Source organism: Meles meles, chromosome 8 (genome assembly GCF_922984935.1).
Source record: "Meles meles chromosome 8, mMelMel3.1 paternal haplotype, whole genome shotgun sequence".
NCBI classification, from domain to species: Eukaryota; Metazoa; Chordata; class Mammalia; order Carnivora; family Mustelidae; genus Meles; species Meles meles.
Window position 1 is genome coordinate 2,739,944 of NC_060073.1, and position 20,931 is coordinate 2,760,874.

Here is a 20,931-nt window from a genome sequence, read left to right on the forward strand (position 1 = left end):
TCTGCTCCCAGCCGCTCTGGGCTTCTGCGGGTTTTCCGCCAGCCGTCCTGGAAGAGAGGGAGCCGTTAGCAGTTTCAACCGGTGTTGCAGCCTCAGGGCCTCGTGGGAGCCCCCGCAAGACCCCAGCCTGTGGCCCGGCGCCGGTGGCAGAGGCCCGTGGGCTGTGCCTGTGGAAGCAGTGGGGCGGGGCAGTCCCCCGACCTCTGAGAGTGGATTGAGGGCCCCACAGGAAGCGCAGGCAGAGCTACCGCGGGAGGGGGAGGGCGGGCGGGTGAAAGCATCCGTACCCGGGTAACCGCTGGCTTCGAGAACGAGTGAGCCTGCTCCACGGAGACGGGGCGCGGTGACGGGGAGTTTCTGGGTTTTCTGTTCAAGCTCGTCCCAGGGACGGTTCTGGCATCTTCCCGGCCATCTTCCCTTGGTGAGGTGCCACGGTCCGCCCCGTGATCCAGAAGGCGTGGTCGTGAGAGCTGCCCACCCGCCCCAGCCAGCTCGTTCCCTTCCTGCCGTGGGCCTCAGTGGCTGCCGGGCCTCAGCGGTCAGCCCCGGCCTGTGGGTCAGGACTGGCTTCCTGGCCTGCCCGTCTCCCGTCCACATTGTCACTGCTCCCGGGGACCGTGGCCCTCCCGCCGTCAGTGCTGCCCATCGCTGGCCACATGCTGGCCTTTCCCGAGGTGGGGGCTGCTTGGAACTGACCGTCCGCCCCGGGTCCTGGGCTGCTCTGGTAACCGCACAGTGTGCCCTGGACCCCGGCCGGAGCGGTCACAGCACGGGGCCTGCCGTCGGCGGGGCTGGCCTGTGCCGGGCATCACGTGGGCCCTTTGGGGTCCCTTATTCTACGTGACTCTCACACTAACGGGGGGTTTGTGTCCACACATGAAGACTTGGGCTCACGGGGGAACGTTCTGGAAAACGGGAGGTCCACGACTTGGGTGCACATATCTACTTGATCCCAGAGCGCTGCTGGTTCAGGAGCACAGGTGACCCCCTTGAGGGCCTCGGGGAGGGGGAGCTCTCACTGTGGGGCTGCCCGCCCGTGCCTCCTGAGCGCTCCTGAGGGGCCGGTTTACCTTTCGTAGCAACAGTGGGGCCTGGCCCTCGCCTGGAGCCGGGCTTGGACCCCCTTCCCTGGGCACAGCAGGTGCCGTACACGCCCCTTCTGGCTGTTTTCATGCCCCCCCAGGGGGGGAGCATCCTGGTTGCGTTTGGTGGGGTCGGCCACAGAGACCGGGGGAAGCCACCGCGCGTGTCCCTGGGCATCGGGTCCCCAGAAGCAAACGAAAGGAGCACGGGGGGCCCTTCGCGGACCTGCTGTCCGGGAGCCCAGACTAAGTCCTTGGTCCTGCCCTGGCGGCCCCCCGAGGCTCAGGACGCTGTGGGCGCCCTGTCTTGGGGGCCCTGGTCCGACGCGGGGGTGGGCTGGGCTCGGCCTCTGTGGGTTCTGGGGGAGCGGCCGAGCGCGCGTGGACTTGGGACTCGGGCGTGCTGCCCGCTGACCTCGGGCTCTCGTTGCAGGCCTGCAGGTATGGCCACGTGCAGCACCTGGAGCACCTGCTCTTCTACGGCGCCGACATGGCGGCCCAGAACGCCTCGGGGAACACGGCCCTGCACATCTGCGCCCTCTACAACCAGGTCAGTGCGGCATGCGGGCGGGCGCGCTCCCCCAACACCCTGCCTGGCCGCGCGGGCAGGCGCCGGGGCTGGGACTGTGCTGAGGGCCCTGCAGGGTGCCGTCTGGGTCAGCACAGGTCCCTCACGGAGCCCCGCATACGGTCCCGGTCCCGGAGGCTGGAGGTCAAGGTCAGGGTGCAGGCAGGTTCTGCTCCCGGGGAAAGCTCTTTCCTGGCTGCGGGTGGCGCCTTCTGTCCGCGTCCTTGCATGCCGTGGTGAGGCCAACAGCACGTGCGGCCTCTTCTGACAAGGGCGCTGTCCCGTCAGGTCAGGGCCCCACCCTCACGACCTCCCTGGACCCTCAACCCCTCCTCAAGGCCCTTTTCCAAAATCGCTTGCTTTGGGGGTTCAGGCTTCCCACGGGAATCTGGGGGCCACCTCCTGCCCCTAGCAAGCTGCCGTCTTCAGCTGCTTCCTCGAGAATGGTTACCCCGATGTAGCAGAGAAGAAGCCGAGTCGCGGGGAAGACAAGGGAGCCGTCCCAGAGCCAGAGCTGGGCTGGAAAACCCGGTCTGCTCCCCTCCTGGTCCACCCCACCACGCTGTCCACCCCCAGAAGCGACCTGGGGAGCTGGGGATCCCCTCGTTCCACCATCCCCAGCAGCACGTGCAAACTCTGTCCGCCCCAGAGTGGGTGTGTGCAGGGATGTTCAGGGCAGAGGGGCACGGGCGTGGCCGACGAGCCCGCGGGAGGGTTCCGGCCCCGCCAGCCTTGCCCAGGACCAGCGTGCGGCAGAGGCAAATTGCCACTGTTGCGTGTGCAAACACGCCCCCGACGGGCTTTTCTCCTTAGCTGCGGTGACACACGTCAGAAGCACAAACGATTTTAACGACTTTCACAACGTAGTCCACGGCCACGAAGCACATTTGTGTCACTTTGCGACCAGCGGTGCTTTCCTTCCAGGACTTTCCACCTTCCCAGCAGACACTGTCCTGAGGAACACGGACTCCTTGCCCCCTCACAGCCCCTGGCTCCTGCTGTCCACCTTCTGTCCCCCTCTAAGGACCACATCTGAGTGGGTTCCTGTGGCATTTGTCCTTTTGTGCCAAGGCAAGCTGGAGATGAGCTTGTTTGGTGTGCCCTGAGGGGTGGGATATGACCCCCAGCCTCCAGGAGCGTGAATCCCCCATGGCTGGGGAGCACGGCATGAGCACCCGGCTGGTCCCGCCCAGAGGCGCAGCGGTGGGGCAGAGGACGGTGGGGAGGCTCATGGAGGCCATGGGAAGGGCCCAGGGCTCCCTGGAGGTGGTGGGTTTCAGGATCCGCTTGGGGCGGGGGATGGGGAGAAGGGAGGGTCAGCGTCCTTGTGGCTCCAGGTCAAGATAAGTCCTGGATGCCAATATCAAAGGTGTTGTCTGCTCCAACTTTCTTTTCTTCTTGCCTCTCTGATTTCAAGGAGTCTGGAGGGTGGTGGGATCTGGACACTATACTGAGCAGCTGAGCAGAAGGTGGGGGCTCCCCTAACTGGAGGAACAGAGGGGAGATCTTCCCGGGGGTTCCCAAGCCATGTGCACTTTGCGTGTCTTCTCTGCAGTTGGCGTCCTCTTCCCAGAACAAAGCGCTGATGCTATCTTTTTGGGTGAAATCTTCAGCCTTTGTCTACACCTGAGTCCCTTCCCTGGCCCTTCCCAGACTGGATCCTTCCAGCCATGAAACCCTCTTTGCTGTAAATTCTTTGCCGTGGAAAACTCCTATGCATCCTTCAAGACCCAACTCGGATATTCCACCCTTAGTCAAGCCTTCTCTCAGTGAGCTCCCAAGAGCATTAGCTGTATTGTTAGCTCTGCAGCCCTTCGCGAGATAACCAGGGTGAACTGGCCTTATTAGGCTGTGTCTGTTTTCCCTGCGGGCACCCTGTCCCCCAGACCCGGCTTCTCAGAGGCATAGGTTGCCATCTCTTAGGGTCTCTTCTGGGGCTGGCACAGCAGAGCAGCTCAGCCCGAGGGGGTTGGGGGAGCATTTCAGCAGAGCTCCTGGCTTCCTCCTTAATGCGAGCATATCGGTGGGATTTGCTTGCAGCGGGGCGGTGGGAGCCGCATGGCGTTTGGGGGTATTTTGGGGGTTTTGTGAGCTTGGAGAGACCGAGCTGGGCTCCATTCGGAAAACACGCATCGTGAGACTTGGCTTTGGCTGGTAAAACATCTGTTCCGACATGCGCTTCTTAATCGCTGCCTTAGAGGGAAGAACGTTCCTTAATTTTCCCCAGTAGATTTCAAGCATAATTTATCATGAATGAAAGAAAAAAAAACAGGAAAGAATGTTTTCTGTCACTTGAAATAATTGTGGACAAAATGGTCTTTGTGAGCGTTGGTGGGATTATTTTGTTAAGAAAGGTTCAGACCACCCGGTAGTCGGTATTCTGGCTTGGTGACAGCCGGTGTGACGGGCAGGGCACTGCCTGTCGCCCGCCCTGTCCCCCGCCCTCGGCTGGCGGCTTCGGAAACACCCTCCCCCTTAGGAGTATTTTTCTCCTAGGTATTTTCTTTTAGGAGCAGACGTTTCCTGTAAAGGGCCGCTTATTTTTGACTTTGTGGGCCATGTGGGCTTGTCAGGGCCACGCCGCTCTGCCACTGCCACGTGAGCTCAGCCATGGACAGCACCAAGGTGAGTGAGGGTGGCCGGGTGCCAACCGACTGTCTTTGTAAAACAGGCAGCGAGCTGAGTTAGGCTGCGGGCCGTACTTGGCCAAGCCTGGGTGGGGAAGACTGCGTCTGCATCCACCCTGGACACGTGGGGACAGACTCCCCGCTCCACGGCTGGACAACTTGCTCCCCGTGTGCAAGTGAGTTCGGGTAGGCAGGGCAGAGCTGTCCCCTCTCTCCAGGGTCCCGGGATCGGCCTGCTGCTTCTCTGGGCTGTGTGAGCGTCCTCTGCAGCCTGGTGAACAACCCAGCAAGGTCGGGGTCTAGGCCACGGGGAGCCCTGTCCTCTCCACGTCACCCATGTGTGGGGCTCCTCCTGCGTGCATGTGTGCGTCACGCAGCAGCAGCCGGCCGGAGGAATCCCTTTGCAACTCCCACAGGAAGGGGTGTCAGAAGGCACACATACAGGGCGCTCTCGGAGATCCTCGTGAGAAAGGCACTGCTCCAGGGGTGGGGACGCAGTGTGGTGATGTCAGAACAGGATTCGGGGGAGGAACGGAGAAGCAGCAGCAGGGAGGTGGGCTTGCAGCGCGGGGATGCGTGGCAGTCGGGCTCCATAGGGCTGAGACCGTGACCTTGCTGTGTTGTCTGGGGCAAACTCCTGTCCCTCTGGGACAGTGAATTCTCCCATCTGTACCGTAGGCATAATTCTACCTAACTGCCAGGGTTGCTAAGAGGCTTAAAATAGAAAAAAACATATGGTGTGTTTGCCACACAGTGCATGCTTGGTAAAGAGTAGCAGTAATGGTGGTCATGGTGGTAGTGATGATAGTGCTGATGGCGATGATGATGATGATGATGGTGATGATGGTGATGGTGATGATGGTCATGGTGATGATGGTGATTATGATGATGATGGTGATGGTCATGGTGATGATGGTGATGATGGTCATGGTGATGATGGTGATTATGATGATGATGATGATGGTGATGATGATGATGATGGTCATGGTGATGATGGTGATTATGATGGTGATGATGATGGTGATGATGGTGATGATGGTGATGGTGATGATGGTGATGATGGTGATGATGATGATGATGATGATGGTGATGATGATGATGGTGATGATGGTGATGATGGTGATGATGGTGATGATGGTGATGATGGTGATGATGATGATGATGATGGTGATGATGATGGTGATGATGGTGATGATGGTGATGGTGATGATGGTGATGATGGTGATGATGATGATGATGATGATGATGGTGTTGATGATGGTGATGATGGTGATGATGGTGATGATGTTGTTGGTGATGATGGTCCTGCTCCTGCTAATTTGCCTTGCCACACCTCTCCTCGTTAAATCTAAAAGCAGCCCGGTTTATGGATTTGATGCATCTGTGTTTTATTAGTTTTAGGCAGGCCTCATCTGCACACTTCTAATAAAATACACAGACCAGAATATTCCCTTCTCTTATGAAACCCGCTAATTAGGGCTTTGATTGTAAGCAGCAAATTGTGTCTAATCTGCCAGGCCCCTCATCCTCTCGCTGGCTTTTCTGGAGGCCCAGAGGGAGGGAGGGAGCCCAGTGTTTGTTTTTCTGGCTTGGATAATGAAGGAAGGGAGGGAGTCTTACATCTCAAAAGTTAGTGGGCCTGGCCGGTTTGTGGGGAGGATGAGAAACAAATCCTGCTCCTGGTTCCAGTGAGGCCCAAGGTAAAAAGAGACAGTCGCTGTGGCCCTTCTGGCACTGCCTCCCCAGGGCCATCGGGGGTCGTCATCCTCGGGAGCACCGGTGGGGGGTGTATCTCATGGAAGGAGGGCGTCCACATGGTCTTTCCCTGTGGATCCCTGGGGAGCCTTCGGCAGCTGCTGTTGGTTGACATTCTCTCCTGTGGGTCAGGAGGTGGAGGCTGGGCTTCCAACCTGCCCTGTATCTTTGCCCCGAGGCTGTGGGGAGACATTCCGTGACCCTTGGCTAGGGTGGGCACGGGGCTCCCGTGGGCGCAGGTTAGGCACAGGCGCCGTGGTCCGCAGCGCCGTCGGGTGTGGCCTTCAGGGGCAGCCCCTCCACGTGCTGGCTTCCAGCCGCTCCGGTGACGTCCGTCTTCCCGCCCCTGCCTTGCCTCTTCTCCGACGGCAGCATCTCGCCTCTCCATAGATTTCCATCTGCCACACAGGCGCGTGTCAGGACAGTGCAAACTGGAAACGAGCTCCCAACTCATCGGGAGTATTTGGTAAATCGCGTTGGGGCATCACCTCCGTTCCATGGAGATGAAAGCCCCGGGTGGGACATGGAAATCCAGCACGAAAACCCGGGCTCTGTCCATGACAGGGCCCTTCAGGACAAGGCCATAGCCCGATCTGTTCACCCGTATCTCCTTTCTCCTCCTCTGCCCACTCGCTTGTGTCTAGACCCCACTGACCTTCCCCGGGGCCGCCTGCAAGCTTTCCCCACCTGCCACCCCGCCAGGCTTCCACCCCTCATGCTTGGGGCAGCCAGCCACCCCCACGGCCCACATTCTCTCCCACGGTGACCTCAGGCAGGTCTGTCTGTGGCCTTGGCACCTTCTAGAAAACACCTCTGCCCTGGGCTTTGCCAGTAGGGCCCCTGCTTGGCCAACAGGCCTTGTAGAAACCACGTAGGTGGCTCCCCACACTGTGTGAGCGGCCCCCTTCCCTCCGCGGCTTCCTGGAGTCTGGGTCCCGTCCTGCTCCTCACAGTCCCTCCATCCCAGGGATCCCGGCTCCCCCTGCCCCTCCCGCCCTTGCCAGGGCCACACACGGCCCCCCTCAACCCCGACTAGCCGTCCCTCCCGGCTCGCCTCTCTCCGATGCGTCTTCTGCAGACCCCAGCGTGATGCTGCACCCTGTGGATGGGAGCGCCCCCACACCGCTCCGTGGGCCCCTGCCGCCTCACCCCTGCTGCTGCAGCCCGCACCGGGGCCCTGGCCCTGGCTGTTCCCCCTGTTGGGAACATGTCCTCCAGTTGTCACCCGGCTTGGGCAGGCTTCTGGACCCGCTCCTGGGGGAGTGGGGGCTCCCCTGACCACCTGCCCTCACTCTCTGGCACATGTTGGCTCGGCGCTCTGCGTCCCTGGGCCAGAGTGGTACCCGGCCTGGCTGTCACTGTGTACCGACTAGCCGTGTGCATGAACGAATGTGCTTTCTGGCTTGCGTCTTCACGTGTACAGTGAACGTGGTGTGTCTGGGCTCCTGCACGAGGTGGTGTCCCAGAGGCATGGCCGCCTGGCTGGGGACGGGGCAAGCCTGGAGATCCTCATGGAGCGGGCAGGCTGGGGTAGTTCTCTTAACGTCTCTGGAAATGTTGCCAAGAAGATAATTGGCAGTGGGAGCGGTTCTCTTCCTGACGCTCTGGCTCTCGAAACGGAAAATGCAGACTCTTCTCTGTCTATACTCGGTAGGCTGTGTAAGCGGATGGAGACACAGCTCAGCCCGTCACAGACGAGGATCCTCCGGGAGCATCTCTGTGTCCTGCACGGGACACAGCCAGGGCCCCCACGGCCACTGCTCTGGGGTCAGTGTTGTCTCATGCTCCCTTTCTGAAGCCGTGGTTTCCCATGGAACCTTTCTGGGGCTCCACTGCCTGGTCTGCAGAATGGGCCTCCTGTCCGCCCCCGCGGGAACGCTGGATGGCAGCACACACACGCGTGCCCACACACACGCCCGCAGACACACGCCTGCACTCACACACACGTGTGCACGCGTGCCCACACACACGCCCGCAGACACACGCACTCCTGTGCACCCGTCCCTGCTACATGTGCACCCACGCCCACCCAGCCCACACACGTGCGCCCACACATGCCTACCCACGCCCGCCCCCAAACATACATATGCACAGGCTGCACACACCCGCACACGTGCGTGCACACACACTTGCACACGCGTGCACACACAAGGTATAATTGTCACCAAGCCCAGCAAACCACCTGCCCTTCAGTTTTGAGATTGCTCCAGGATGTGAGCGCACGTGGGGTCTGGTAATTCTGAGCAACGGACCGTGTCCCGGGCTTGTTGACCGTCTCCCTGGGGGAGGGCCCCGGCCTGGGACCCACGTGGGAGGGTAGGAATGGGGGCACCTGGCGAGGATTTATTCTTGCGTTTCTGATGGGACTTTCCAGTGAGCGTCATCACTAGGCTCTACAGAACGTCGGTAAGGGCTTGCCGAAGCAGTGTCCTGCGGGGCTCTGGGGCCCTGGTTCCAAGTGGCTGGACCACTCCTGCTCGGAATGGCAGCTGGGGGGCTTAGCAGCTGCTCACTCACCCCTGTGAGGCTTTTCAAACGTAAGCGAAGTTACGCCGTATTATTGTTCTGAGACTTTCTACTTGGAAAGTCTGTGTTTCTTGCTTGGAAGTTCTTGTATTTCTTTGCAGGTTTGTGGATCTCCCTTGTTTTTCCCTACAGCCTTCTAGACAAAGAATGTTCTAGAATGCGTTCCCACTGTCCCTTCCGTCAGAACATTTATGCTGCCTCCGGGTATTCCCTTTCTTGTTGGGTTTTCCTCCTGGTATTTCCCATCGCATATTTTCTCACAAGCACAAGACGTCGTTCCGTGGCCCACGGTCGTACAGAGCCGGATGCCCGGGTTAGACGTGCGCATGGATTCCGCCAGGTCGTCCAGAGAGTTTGCGAGAGTTAAGCCTCACCCGGTAGGGAGCAGGGCCCTCCGCCCTCCTCCTCGCCGCCCTGATGACCAGAGGTGCCCCTGGGGGCCTCCCATGGGCATGTCCCGGTTCCCTGGGCGCTGAGCCTCTGAGCCGGTCCGGTGGAGCCCGTCTGTGCCCCGACCCGCAAACAGGCTTTTCTCTTCCGTCCGCAGGACAGCTGTGCCCGAGTGCTGCTCTTCCGGGGCGGGGACAAAGAGCAGAAGAACTACAACAGCCAGACCCCGTTCCAGGTAAGGGGGCTCTCGGAGCCGGCGCCCGCGGGGCTGCAGGGTTCCGCACGGGCCGGGTGCAGGTGCGAGGGGTCCTGGCTCGCGGGGGACGGTGCCTGCGCCCACGGTGCCGTCGTCCCTTCTTCACGCTGCAGCTGCGGACACGCCTCGGTCTGCTGTTTGTCACGGCGTTTCGTCTTGTGGGGGCTTGGAGGAGGCGGCTCCAGAAAGGCCTTTGTGACTCTGTCTTAGGGAGGCGGCCTATGGTCACCTGGCACCCCCACGGAGCCTGCAGTCCCCGAGTGCAGGGGCAGCTCCGGCCCAGTGTCAGCACGGTGCCCCCCGGGTCGGGCACGAAGCTGCCGTCCCAGTTACATTTGAATTGCGGCAGAGTCTGGGTCCCGTCATGGGGACACGGGGCTCATCTGATTTCGATGCAGCTGACCCAATGGTCCAGGGTGGAAACGAATTTCTTTGGCTAATGCGTTAAAGTTACAGCAATGCTCTCTGACCCTCCGCACTGTCCAGCATTTCCACTTGACCGAGAACCCAAATGTCTTTTCTATTTGGAAGTAATTTTTGCATCTTCTTGAGCCAAGAGGGGTTTGTAATCTAGAGCTAACATGCGTGGATGGTTTTCCTAATATGCTTCTGAGACATTACTAACAAGTACGGGCCCGATGTCTTGAGAACGGGCTGAACGTCTCATAACCGCCGTTCAACGTTTCGTTGGTTCACCGTCACGGTGGCCTGGACTGTGGTTTCGAATCTCGTGGGTTTCAGGCAGTTAGAGCAAAATGGGTCACAAACATGACTTTCTGGTTTGTTCACGGGTCTGGAAAGCCTGCGGTTACTCTCCGGGGACATGTCTTCTGGGCCAGCGGTGATCAGAGGCACCTGCTTCTTCTTTATGGCCACGTCTACCCCTTCGGGCTTTGCTGTGGCTCAGTGGTAGTCTTGGTTTAAATATTTTTTGCCACTAAATCATACATTTGTTGGGTCCTCTTTTATTTTTAAGTGAAAACATTGTTGAAATTGCATAAAAAGGACAGCCAATGCCCTTTGACTCACGGGAAGCCCTTGGGTCATACAGAAGGGCCGTTTCTGACCCTCTGCGGCAATGCCCTGTGGCCCCCACTTGGTGCCCCACGGAAGCAGCCACACAGGGCATCCGGGACAGACGGCACATAGGTGGCCTTCCCCGTTGGTGCCCCTGCTCAACCATCACCCCAGGCAGTGACCCCCTGGCCTGGGACCTCCGTCTGTGGGAGTCCTGGCAGGATGCTTCATACACGCTCCCAGCAGGGGTGCCGCACCCGCTCCAGCGCGCAGCCGTCGGTCTGTATTTGGATGATCGCTCAAGCGCCCACATGGTTCTGGAAGGCCATGACGCACAGTGCGGCTGAACGGTGGGACCTTGTGGTCTGCGAGGTATGCTCATGTCACAGGCGGCGTCTGAGCCTGGCCGCCTGCTCGGGTGTGGGGAGCTGGTTCCGTCGCGCGTGTCTCCTGCCTTCCCATGCTGCAGTGATCGGGAGATGGAATCCAGCCCGCGGATCCCCGCATGCGCCGTGCCTGGCTCTCCCCAGTCACGGCACCCGCCTCCCAGATACGGAAGAGGAGTCCCTCCCGGTCGAGTGTGCGGGGGTGATGGCCCGCCGCGTTGTTGAAGAGGGTCAGCAGGCTCCGTGCAAAACGCTCGGGCTCCTCGGCTGCTGTTCTAAGAAATCTGGGACCATTTCGCGAGCTCATCTGGCCGAGCATTTGCTTAATGGCTTCACCCAAACGCTGAGGCAGTAGCATCCACACTTCGGGACCGGAGAGAAATGCCCATATGCAGCCCCAACCTCCCAGCCCAACCGACTCAGAAAGTCAAGGGCAGGGCTTTGTGCTCCGGGTTCTGAGACGCCCTTTAGGAACCCTGGTGCCTGCGGAGGTCGGAGGATCCCAAGAGAGATGATTTTGTAAGGAGACAGAAGTGGAGAGGGGACGCTCCTGCCCTGTTCCTTGGGTGTGTATTAGACAGTGATGCCGATGGTGAGGCGTGCCTGGTCAGCTCGAGCGGCCACGGCAGGACACAGGCTGTGCGGCGTAAGCGACAGACATGTATTTCTCGCAGTTTTGGAGGCTGGAAGTCTAAGGTCCAGGTGCCAACAAATGTAGCTTCTGATGAGGCCTCTCGTCGTGGCTAACAGACGGCGAACTACCGCTGGCCTTTCTTTCCCCATGTGCATGGGGGTGGGAGGTTTCCTGCCGTCTCATCCTCTCCTTGTGGAAACAGTTCCGTCTGTTGGGGCCCCACCCTTATGACCACACTTAACCTTAATCACCGCCCCAAAAGCCCGATCTCCAAACACCAACATCCTGGGGGTTAAGATTTCACAAATTGAATTTCGTGGGGAGAAAATTCAGCCTATAAAGTGATGATGTTGATGGTCATGGTGATGAGAGTGGTGGCTGGTGATGGTGATGAGTCCCTCCTGTTGCCCAGAAGCTTAAAGCTCACAGATGCTCTTCTGGACGTCCTCATTTGATGTTCAACAACCCGGTGGGGTAGGGATATTCATTCCTAATTTATAGGCAAAATGGAATTCTGCAGGGATGGAGGCGTGGGAATGCAAATGAAGTTAGCGGCCAAGTCTGTGGTCTCCAGGCCTCCTGACCTCCAGTCCCGCGCGCTGGTGTCCGGGGTGAAGGGGACCCTCCCTCTGCGTGTGGCGTATCTTGCGTCCCGGCATGGAGTGAACCTCAGGGATCCTTTGTGCTTTGGATCATTAGTCCAAGGGAACAAAGGGAAAACCCAAACGGGTCTTGATTCTGAAAACAGACGGAAAGATGTCTGAAGACGGAGAAGGTCCGCGTGAGGGGGGAGTGCGGGCAGCCAGGGAGAGCTGGGGCAGCGGCGGCGGCTGGTGGGCTGGGCGAGCTCTGCGAGCACCCCCAGCCGTGCGATCCAACCCTCGTGCGGGCGTGGCTGTGACGATGTTTGTCACTGTGGTTAACGTCTGCCGAGTTACAGTAAAGGAGAGGAACCCTCGTCGTGTGCGTGGGCGGCCCCTGATCCGCGGGAAGCTTTCGCGGGAACAACAAACAGGTTTCCCAGAGAAGACGACACTCGGCCTCAAGATGTCACGAAAGCCCGCCTGAGTTCGCAGCTTGCCGGCCTGTCCTACAAACCGTGGGCTTCCAGCCTCCATGTTCACACAGTCCAGTTCCTTAAAATAGTCTCTTAATTGTGTGTACACACACACACACACACACACACACATGCACACACACACTGGTCTGTTCCGCAGGACTCGGGCTGACACACGGGGGATGGATGAACCCTGCCTGCCTTCCTCCCTCCCGAAAGGGGCTCCCGGGGTGTCCCCAGCTTTGCTCCCAGCACGCGGCATGCGGACGGGGAGGGGCGGCCTTTCTCCCTGGTGTGCGTCGTGGTTCTCTTGTCCCCTGGCTGCGTTCAGCAACTGCCTCTCGGACATCCAGCTGCGGAGAACTGTGGGGAATAGCGAGCCGGGGACGTGGACAGCGAGGCCTTCGGAGGTCTGGCGTCCGGTGCTCACGCAGGCAGGAAGCGTGAGGGCAGGCGGGCGGGAAGGACAGGCTGTGGCATGGAATCTTCTGGTGCAGGGGACCACAGTGGCCGTGGCGTGGCCTGCCTTCCAGTGCGCGCACGTCTCTGCCCTGCCTGCCACGGAGCCTTCCTCCTGGGGCTCCTCCCAAGGCTCGTGCTCCCGCCAGACCCTGTGATCATCCTCAACCACCGCACTGGGCATACGAGCCAGAGAGAGGCCAAAGCAGGAAACGAGGAAGCGAGTTTTAAACCCAAGGGTGTGGCTGCCCCACGCGCAGACACCTGCAAATTCTGTCTTGCGATGGTTCTGTGTCTTCAAGCTCTGCACTCTGTGAATCCTCTGATGCTTCCCGGCCTGTGGCCTTGCACATCCCCCAGGGGAGCCCTGAGCTCACGAAAGTGACCTGTGTCTTTTCTGAAGCCCAGACTGTTGCCCTTCAGGCCCCGCGTCTCGTGCACTTGGCGTGGAGCTCACGTCGCACTCACTCATTCCGTGGTGTAGACAGAGGGGAGGACCCCTCCTCCCAGTCGCACACGATCCGAGCCGGTGCCATGGGCGCCCTGCCGGGGACCGCGTGCTCTCTGTGCTAATCGTGCTCTCACGCCGCAGCTGCCCCGGGCGGGAGGCCAGGCCCGTGACAAAGGCAGTCTGACACCGTAGGCACGTCTGGTCCGCCGTTGCACGTTTTCTGGGAAGCCGAGTAAATGCACTCAGTGGGCGCCTCTCTTCCTGACTCCCTCTGGGCGCGTTTCTGGTCTGTTTCTTTGTGAAGTGACTCAGAGCCCAACCTGCTCGAGAGTGGCTTGTGGCGTGGAAACCCACGCGGGTTTCAGAGCACGGTCGGGACAGTTTCGTCTCCCCATGACCTCAGTCTCCACGCTGACGTCATGAGCCCAGGACTTCCCCCATCCTGCCGTCTTTCGGTGGACACTGGGAAATTACCCAGTTAGGGGAAGGCGGCATTAAACGCGCAGACACAGACGCACGGAGGAGGGGCCGCGAGACCACAGAGGCCATGCTGAGGGGACCCGGACACAGCCGGGCATGCCTGGAGCCCCAGCAGCTGGAGGAGCAGGAAGGAGCCTCCCCCAGCGCCTCTGGAGGGGGCTCGGCCCTGCCCACACCTGGGTTTTAGACTTCTGGCCTCCAGGTGGGGGGAGGACCAGTTCCCGCTGTTGTGAGCCACCGCCTGGGATGAGTACAACAGTTAAGGGGGGTAGGGGTGGGGAGTGGTGCTCGGCAGGGGGAGAGCTGGCGGTGCTGTGGGCGTGGCCTGCTGTCTTCAGCAATACCCTGTCCCCGGGCGGGGAGCAGGGCTGGAGCCACAGCCAAGGGTCCTGGGACACGTGCCAGGGGAGGCCACGCCTGGGGACGTCAGAGGCTGGAGGCTTCCCCCTCCTTCCTCACTCCCCACCACGCATGTCCTGGGAGAAGTGGCCCCAGGACCCTTGCAGATGATGGAGGTTTGGTCGGTTTCAGCTCGGCCCTGGCCCTGGTGAACGACGAAAAGCTATTTTTTTCTGTCCAACCAAACACCGTTTTCATTTCTCCTTTCTTCTCCTCCTGCTGAATTGAGCAGTTCACTGAGGTGGGACCTGGGTGCCGTGGGTGCCTCACACCTTGGGACCCGCTGGCCCTCTGGAGGGCACACGGCACCTGCTCTCACTTACCCTGTGGCTGGAATCAGCTGTTCTTGGACGGTTAGCCACGTGCCGTCCAGAGGGTGTAGCTCACCCCAGAGGGTTTGACTATGGCCTGCTCAGAGTTTTTAAAAAGAATGAAATCCTGTGACAACATTTAAATATCCAGGAATTTTGTATAAAAATTCAGACTTCCAGTTTCCCTTGAAAAATTAGGAAAGGCAGCCTTTGTGTGAGTTGGCATCTGGCTGGGGCCACCTGCCCCTTGGGGATGGTGTGGGCCCTCCAGCTGCTGCGGGACCCCCCCCACCCCTCTCTGCTCACCGCGGCCCACCTCGTCCACTCTGTGGCCACCGGGCCCCCTCCACGCCCTGCAGCCCGTCACCCCTGCATAGGGTGAGCAATTGGCCAGGCCATTCATTGTTACACACTTTCTTTCAAGTTTTTCTGGAAATTTTATCTGGGATTCAGGCTCTGTGTTCCATAGACATAAGCACGTGGGAATTGTATTTCTAGATTCGGGTCTGGAGACCTGGGTGAGTGGAAATGTTTGGGCTGGAGCATGACATCTCTGTGACGAGAATAATCGGGTTTCCAGTTCATTATTTCAGGCAGCACACAGAGTTCCCACACTCTGTTCTGGGTGCTGGGGAAACACGCCGGTGAGCAGAACAACACCCCTGTCGTCAGGGGTACACGCCGACCAGACTGGTGATTCACAAGGAAAGAGAGAAACACGTAACATGTCTGGGTTTGTGAATAACGTGAAGAATATTGAAGTCAGGAGAGACATGGGGGAGGGTCTTTCATGATGGGCACCTCGCATGGCCTTGGACAGTGAGCAGAGACTGAGAAAGAGGCAGGGGGAAAGTGGGCCATTCACGTCCCCATGGGGGAGCCTTCTGGGGTCTGGAACCAGCACATGCAAAGGCCCTGGGGTCACAGTGCACCTGGTGTATTTAAGAGCAGCAAGGAAGCCAGTGAGCCAGGAGTCAGGGCTGGGCAGAGACCAGCGCCCAAGCCAGGAAGTCAGACTCAAGAGCGGCATGTGACATGCCCGGACCTGGGGTTTGACTGAGTCAGAGGTGCGGAGGCAACCGTGGAGGGAGACTGTACCGTGCACACTAATCTGTCCAACAGCAGTCACCATCCCACGTGACAATCTGATGTTGCCATGGGGTGGTGGGCAACGTAGAGGAAGTCTCACAGAGTGTTAGCGAGGGTTCTGGATTCAGCAAAATATTCCAGAGCTGCGCTACCCGTATGGTGGCCACAGCACGCATGCGGCTCCCTAAGTTTACTTACAATCAAATACAATTTAGGTTTGGTCTCTTGTTCTCCAGGGGCTCAGCGCCACCGTGTTGGACCGCGCTGTTCTGGAAGTGATGCTTGGTCAGCCCGGCTGGTCGGCCTTGTTTCTTTATGTCTGTACCACGGGGAGCCGTGGCGCGAGTGGGAGTGTGGGGGAGGGTGCCCTGTGACTGGGACCTGTTTGGGACCGGGACGAAGAGTTTCCTGATTAACTGATTAATTGAGCAAGATGGCGGCAGGGACCATGATGATGGGAGCGAGGCTGGGAAGGAGCTGCTTGAGGTCAGACTCCTGGAGCCCCAAGGGTGCCCCCGAGAATGCACCACGGGCGCCAGGCGGGAGGAGAAGGGGGCAGGGCTGGGGAGCAGCCCAGAAGGGTCTGTCTGCCGCCGCTGCTGTCCCTGAGCTGAGCAAAGCACGCTCGCCCCCCAGGCGGATGTGCGTGAGGGTCCGGAAGGATCGTGAGCACCTTCCGCCGGTTTGTGACCCCGCAGGAGTCATGGCCAGCAGTCCTCAGCACCGGGAAGGGAGAAGGCAGAGGTCCAGAGAATTAGGGAACCCAGAAGCAGGTGGGCCCATGACAACTGTCTTGACGGCGTGGGGAAACTCACCCCACCTGCCCTCAGTGGAAAGCGCTGGGGGCCAGTGAGGTCTCGTGGAGACTCCGCCGTGTTGAGGATGCAGACGGGCTGGAACCGGGAGCACTGGTTTATTGTTCCGTGACCTGCCGGGCCCGTGTGGCCCTGCTTGTGGGGACCCTGCCGACCTCACACCCCCTGAGTCCCCCTCTCTGCTCCAGACGCCCAGACACACAGCTTTTTCTCAAGCACACCAAACACATCCCTGCCCCAGGACCTTTGCACTTACCCCGCGTGTGCCATGATTCACCGCCGCTGTGAAAGCAGCCTGTGGGTCCTCCTGCTGACCAGAGCAGCCCGAGCCCAGAGCCTCCATTCTGTGTGCAGCTGCTCCGGATGTAAACCGGGGCCGGCTCGGGGAGACCACAGCAAGGAAGACACCAAACAAGAAGAGAGATGCTGGGCAGAACCAGAGAAACTCAGAGCCCAGAAGGGAACTTAAAAAATGTGCCATGGGCGGGCTGCCGGGTGGCTCAGTGGGTTAAAGCCTCTGCCTTTGGCTCAGGTCATAATCTCAGGCTCCTGGGATCGAGCCCCGCATCGGGCTCTCTGCTCTGCAGGGAGCCTGCTTCCTCCTCTCTCTGTCTGCCTCTCTGCCTACTTGTGGTCTCTGTCTGTCAAATAAATAAATAAATAAAATTTAAAAAAAATGTGCCATGGGGTGCTCGAGGGGCTCCTGAAAGTTGTTAATGATGGCCAACCTCTGACGGCAGCTGCTTTCGGGAGGAGTCTGAGGAGATGGGCGAGGAATGGGGATGTGAGAAAATTCAAGGGGTCCCCACGTGCGCCCCACGTCTGAAAGTTGACATTTCCAGAGGAAGCAGGGAAACGAGAAATCGGCAGAGAGATCGTTCAAGACAATGCTGCCGCACCAGGACGCCAGATTCCCGATCGAAAAGGCCCCTGAATTTCCAGGGTGACGTGTGAGTCCAGATACACAGCCAGGACGGGGGTCACAAGAGCCCAGAACTTTGGGAATAAAAATAAAAAACACAATTCTGAAGGTCTCAAGAGAGAAAAGCCGGTTTTCGCATAAAAGGTCGGGGTCAAGCATTCCGCAGCAACTCGGGGAGCCCGTCGACTGTGAGCTGAGTCCTTCCTCTGAAAGTCCGAGGGCAGGGCCGCATGAACCCGTATCCCGGGAACCCGGCGTGAGGGTGCAGATGGTCCTCGCGTGCCGGTGGCTGGAGGATGCGTCCCTCCCGGCCCCGGCCAGGGGAATCCCGGAGCACCAGACCGGCGGGCCCAGGGTGGAGTCACCGGAGGCAGAGGAAACGGGTCGCCCGCGTGTTTGTTCCTGGAGAGGACGGCGGCTCTGTACAGTCTACAGCTCCATCAGAACGTGCGGACGGATGAATTACGGGCAGACAGAAAACAGTTTAGAACGTGCTGGTACTCAAGGGAGATGCCATCCTCGTGGTCCGGCTCTCTGCCTGTGGGGGAGGCGTCGACGGTCATCATGGACCGCGGGTGTGGCCGGGGTGCCGCGTGGCCCGGGACAGGCAGCCTAGCCTCAGACGTTTGCAGTCACGGGTCGGGGGTCTGGGGGCCCGAGATCCCCTTCAGTGGCTGCCGAGGGCCTGCCTGCTGGCTCAGAGTTGCCATGCTCACCCGTCCCCTGACCTTGGGGGCCCTCTGGTGGCCTTGCCTCCATGTGCATGCAGGGACAGAGAGCTCAGCCCCTCCTCCTCTTGCCAGTGCAGGAATCCTGTGGAGGGGCCCACCCGCATGACCTCATCTGACCCTGACCGCCTCCCAAAGGCGGGGCCTCCAAGTGACAACCATGGAGGGCGTGCTTTAACCCGGGAATTCGGAGGGGGGGGTAGAGGGGGTCGCGGGGGGAGAAAGGACAGTGGCTTAAAACAGCACGAATGTATCCCCTGGCTCTGGAGGCCACAACTTTGAAATCCAGGTGTGGGTGGGGCTGTGCTCCCTCCTGGAGGCTCTGGGGGAGGGTCCTTCCTGCTCCTCCAGCCGCAGGGGCTCCAGGGGACCCTGAGGTGTGGCCGTACCCTTCCAGCCTCTGTGCTCACGGGGCCCCTCCTCTGTATTCGGATCTCGCTCTGCCTCTTCTAAGGAGACCCGTGGTTGTGTTTAGGCCCCAGCTGGACGGTCCCGGACGCTGTCCCCATCTCAGGGGACTCAGCTTCGTCCCGTCAGCAAACACCCTTCTTGGCCACGTGAGGTCATGTGGTCACAGGCTCCAGGGGATTCAGTCGTGATGTCCTTGGGGGCAGTTATGCTGCCCGTCCCAAGAGGGCAGGACAGAGGAGAGGGTTCTGGACAGGCGCTCACTGTTCCCTCTGCCTGGAACCCACCCCCCCGCACCCATGGCTTGGCTGATCCTGTTCACTGCGGTCCCCCTGGGCAGCTCACAGCCTGTCCTTGAACGGGGTGTCCAGAGGACACCCTCACCCACATCATCCTGGTCTTTCGGCGTCTCGGTCTGTCTCTCCAAACCCTGACCTAAGCCTTTGTTTCTGTCTTCCCTTGAGGTACCATGAGTGTGAGTTTTAGGGACATGCCCTTCCTTGGGGAAGGAATGCTGTTCGAGGCAAACCCCAGAGCAGTAACTATATGGACCTTCATGAGGTCCATCTGCCTCTACCTACCTACCTGATGTGGTTTAGCCTCTGAGCATCCCCTCCAGGCTGTGGGGTTAGAGACGTGCTGGGACAGCCCCCCAGCGATGTTGGGAACCTGTCCTGAGGCCCCCAAGCTGTGCTCCCCCCGCCGGGCCTCAGCAGAACCGCTGATTCTAGACCAATCAGACTGTGCCCCCAGGAAGCTGGGCCTGAGCCAGGGCCTTCCAGCAGGGTCAGAAGGAACCTTCTAGCAACTCAGACCTTGGGGGAGTACAAGGGGACCAGGGTGGGGCACGTTGAATGGAGGAGTGAGGAGGTGATGTGCACCAGGACACAGAGGGACGGACGTGCACTCACATACACGCGCGTACACATACACACGTACACACATACACGCACACACACACATACACCAACGTAAAGTGTGGCTCCCACAGGCCCGTGGCTATACACCCTGCACGAGGTTTTCATGAGATTGTCTCCCCAAAACTGCGTTTTTGGTTGACCCAACAAGTGGTTTTGTGTTCCTGAAATAGTCAGCTCCTGAGTCGAATAGGGACAACCCTGTGTCTTGGCCCAGATGTGGTTTCCCTAAGCCTTCCCCGTCCTTGGCCGAGGGTCCCTACTGTCCCCACGCATGGCCCGGGCACAGAACTTGGGTCACAGGCCAGGGTCACAGTCACACCCAGTCCCAGGACCGAGTCCATGTGCCCAGAAGAAAGCCGTTTTCAAGAACACGCTGGTGTCTGCGTCGCCCACGGCAGCCGGCCGCCCCAGCTCCCTGGGCGCTGAGGACGTTATAGGGTTGGGGACACAGCAGGGGACTGATGATGATGTGGACTCCCGTCCCCCATCCGAAGCCCCTCTGGGGGGGAGGTGGGCCTCATTCGGGCCCTGAGGGTCTGCCAGGTGGGTCCTCTGTAGAGCTGGTCTGCAGATCTCAGTGAAAGGCTGGGGATTCCTGGTTCTGGTTTCGGGGGCACGTTTTCTCGTTGACACTTGGCTTAGGGACTTGTATGTGACGTCTGCGCTCTCCATCCCTGGTTCTCCTCTCGGTGTGGATGCCTCCGGGGTCTGCCATTGGGTGATTTTCAGCTTTCCTTCGGGGCATAAGCAGCATCGATCCCATGACCTTGATGAAGCCCAGAGTCCCTCCGCACAGTGCCGCAGCCTGTCCGGGGCTGCCCGTGGTCACGTCCCAGCACCGAGCGGAGAACCGGGATTTGGGTGGCACGGGTGCCCGTCTCCTGCTACAGACTGAAACACTGTAGCTCCCGGCAGCATTTCCAGAAAGGCCAGGCCAGTCGAGAAATCCCAGGGGGGGAAGGGAGGCCGAGGAGCGGCTTGCAAATGAGGAATGACATTTCCTTCCGCGAGGTTCTGCGCCGGCTGGGTCCTGTCGGGGACCGCCCGGGGTGCCGCTGTGATTTCCCGGCCATTTGGGGTCCTCATGGAGTTCACTTGCTCACGGTGTCTGCCCCCTCTTCTGTCGGGGAGCGTATGGGGGGCAGGTAGGTCCACGGGGGGGCGATGCCCAGCCATCGCTGACCTGGCCAGCTCTCGCCGTCTCCCTCTCTTGCTGAAAGCGGTTCCCCCGGGGCTTTCACCTGCCAGCGTGGTCCCAGGAGCTCCGGGATTGCCAACAACGTAGAGAAATGGACAGCGACGTGTGCGGCGGCCCTACACCTGTCGTCCGTGGCTTTGACAGCAGGTGCAGGCCCTCAGGTTGGTGTTAGGATGGGGATTCTTCTCCGTCGGGTTTTTTGTTTGTTTGTGTAACATTTAGGAATAAGCTCCAGGGACCTGGCATTTCAAGAAAGCCGTTCACCCACGAGGGAGCTGTCCCCACCTGCGCTGACGTTAGTAAGGCCACTCTGGGCTCGCTTAGGGCAAGATGTCACCCCTCAGGGTCCTAGAGCGAGGCCCACGTGTGGATCCGCTGGTGCCGGTGGGATGGGGTGCGGGCCCCGGTGGGACGCCCCAGGCTTTGCACAGTGGGGGCTCCAAGTCCAAGCTT

The 20,931-nt window shown here is 59.8% G+C and overlaps 1 protein-coding gene across 1 annotated transcript in view; it reads left to right on the forward strand.

The window, feature by feature from the left end:
• Nucleotides 1-20,931, forward strand: part of SHANK2 (SH3 and multiple ankyrin repeat domains 2) — a 459,520-nt gene that overhangs the window by 106,087 nt on the left and 332,502 nt on the right. Inside the window, exons 9-10 of the mRNA XM_046014851.1 lie at nucleotides 1,516-1,632; nucleotides 9,106-9,183. Coding sequence (XP_045870807.1) covers nucleotides 1,516-1,632; nucleotides 9,106-9,183 — 195 coding nt within the window. The remainder of the gene's footprint in view (nucleotides 1-1,515; nucleotides 1,633-9,105; nucleotides 9,184-20,931) is intronic.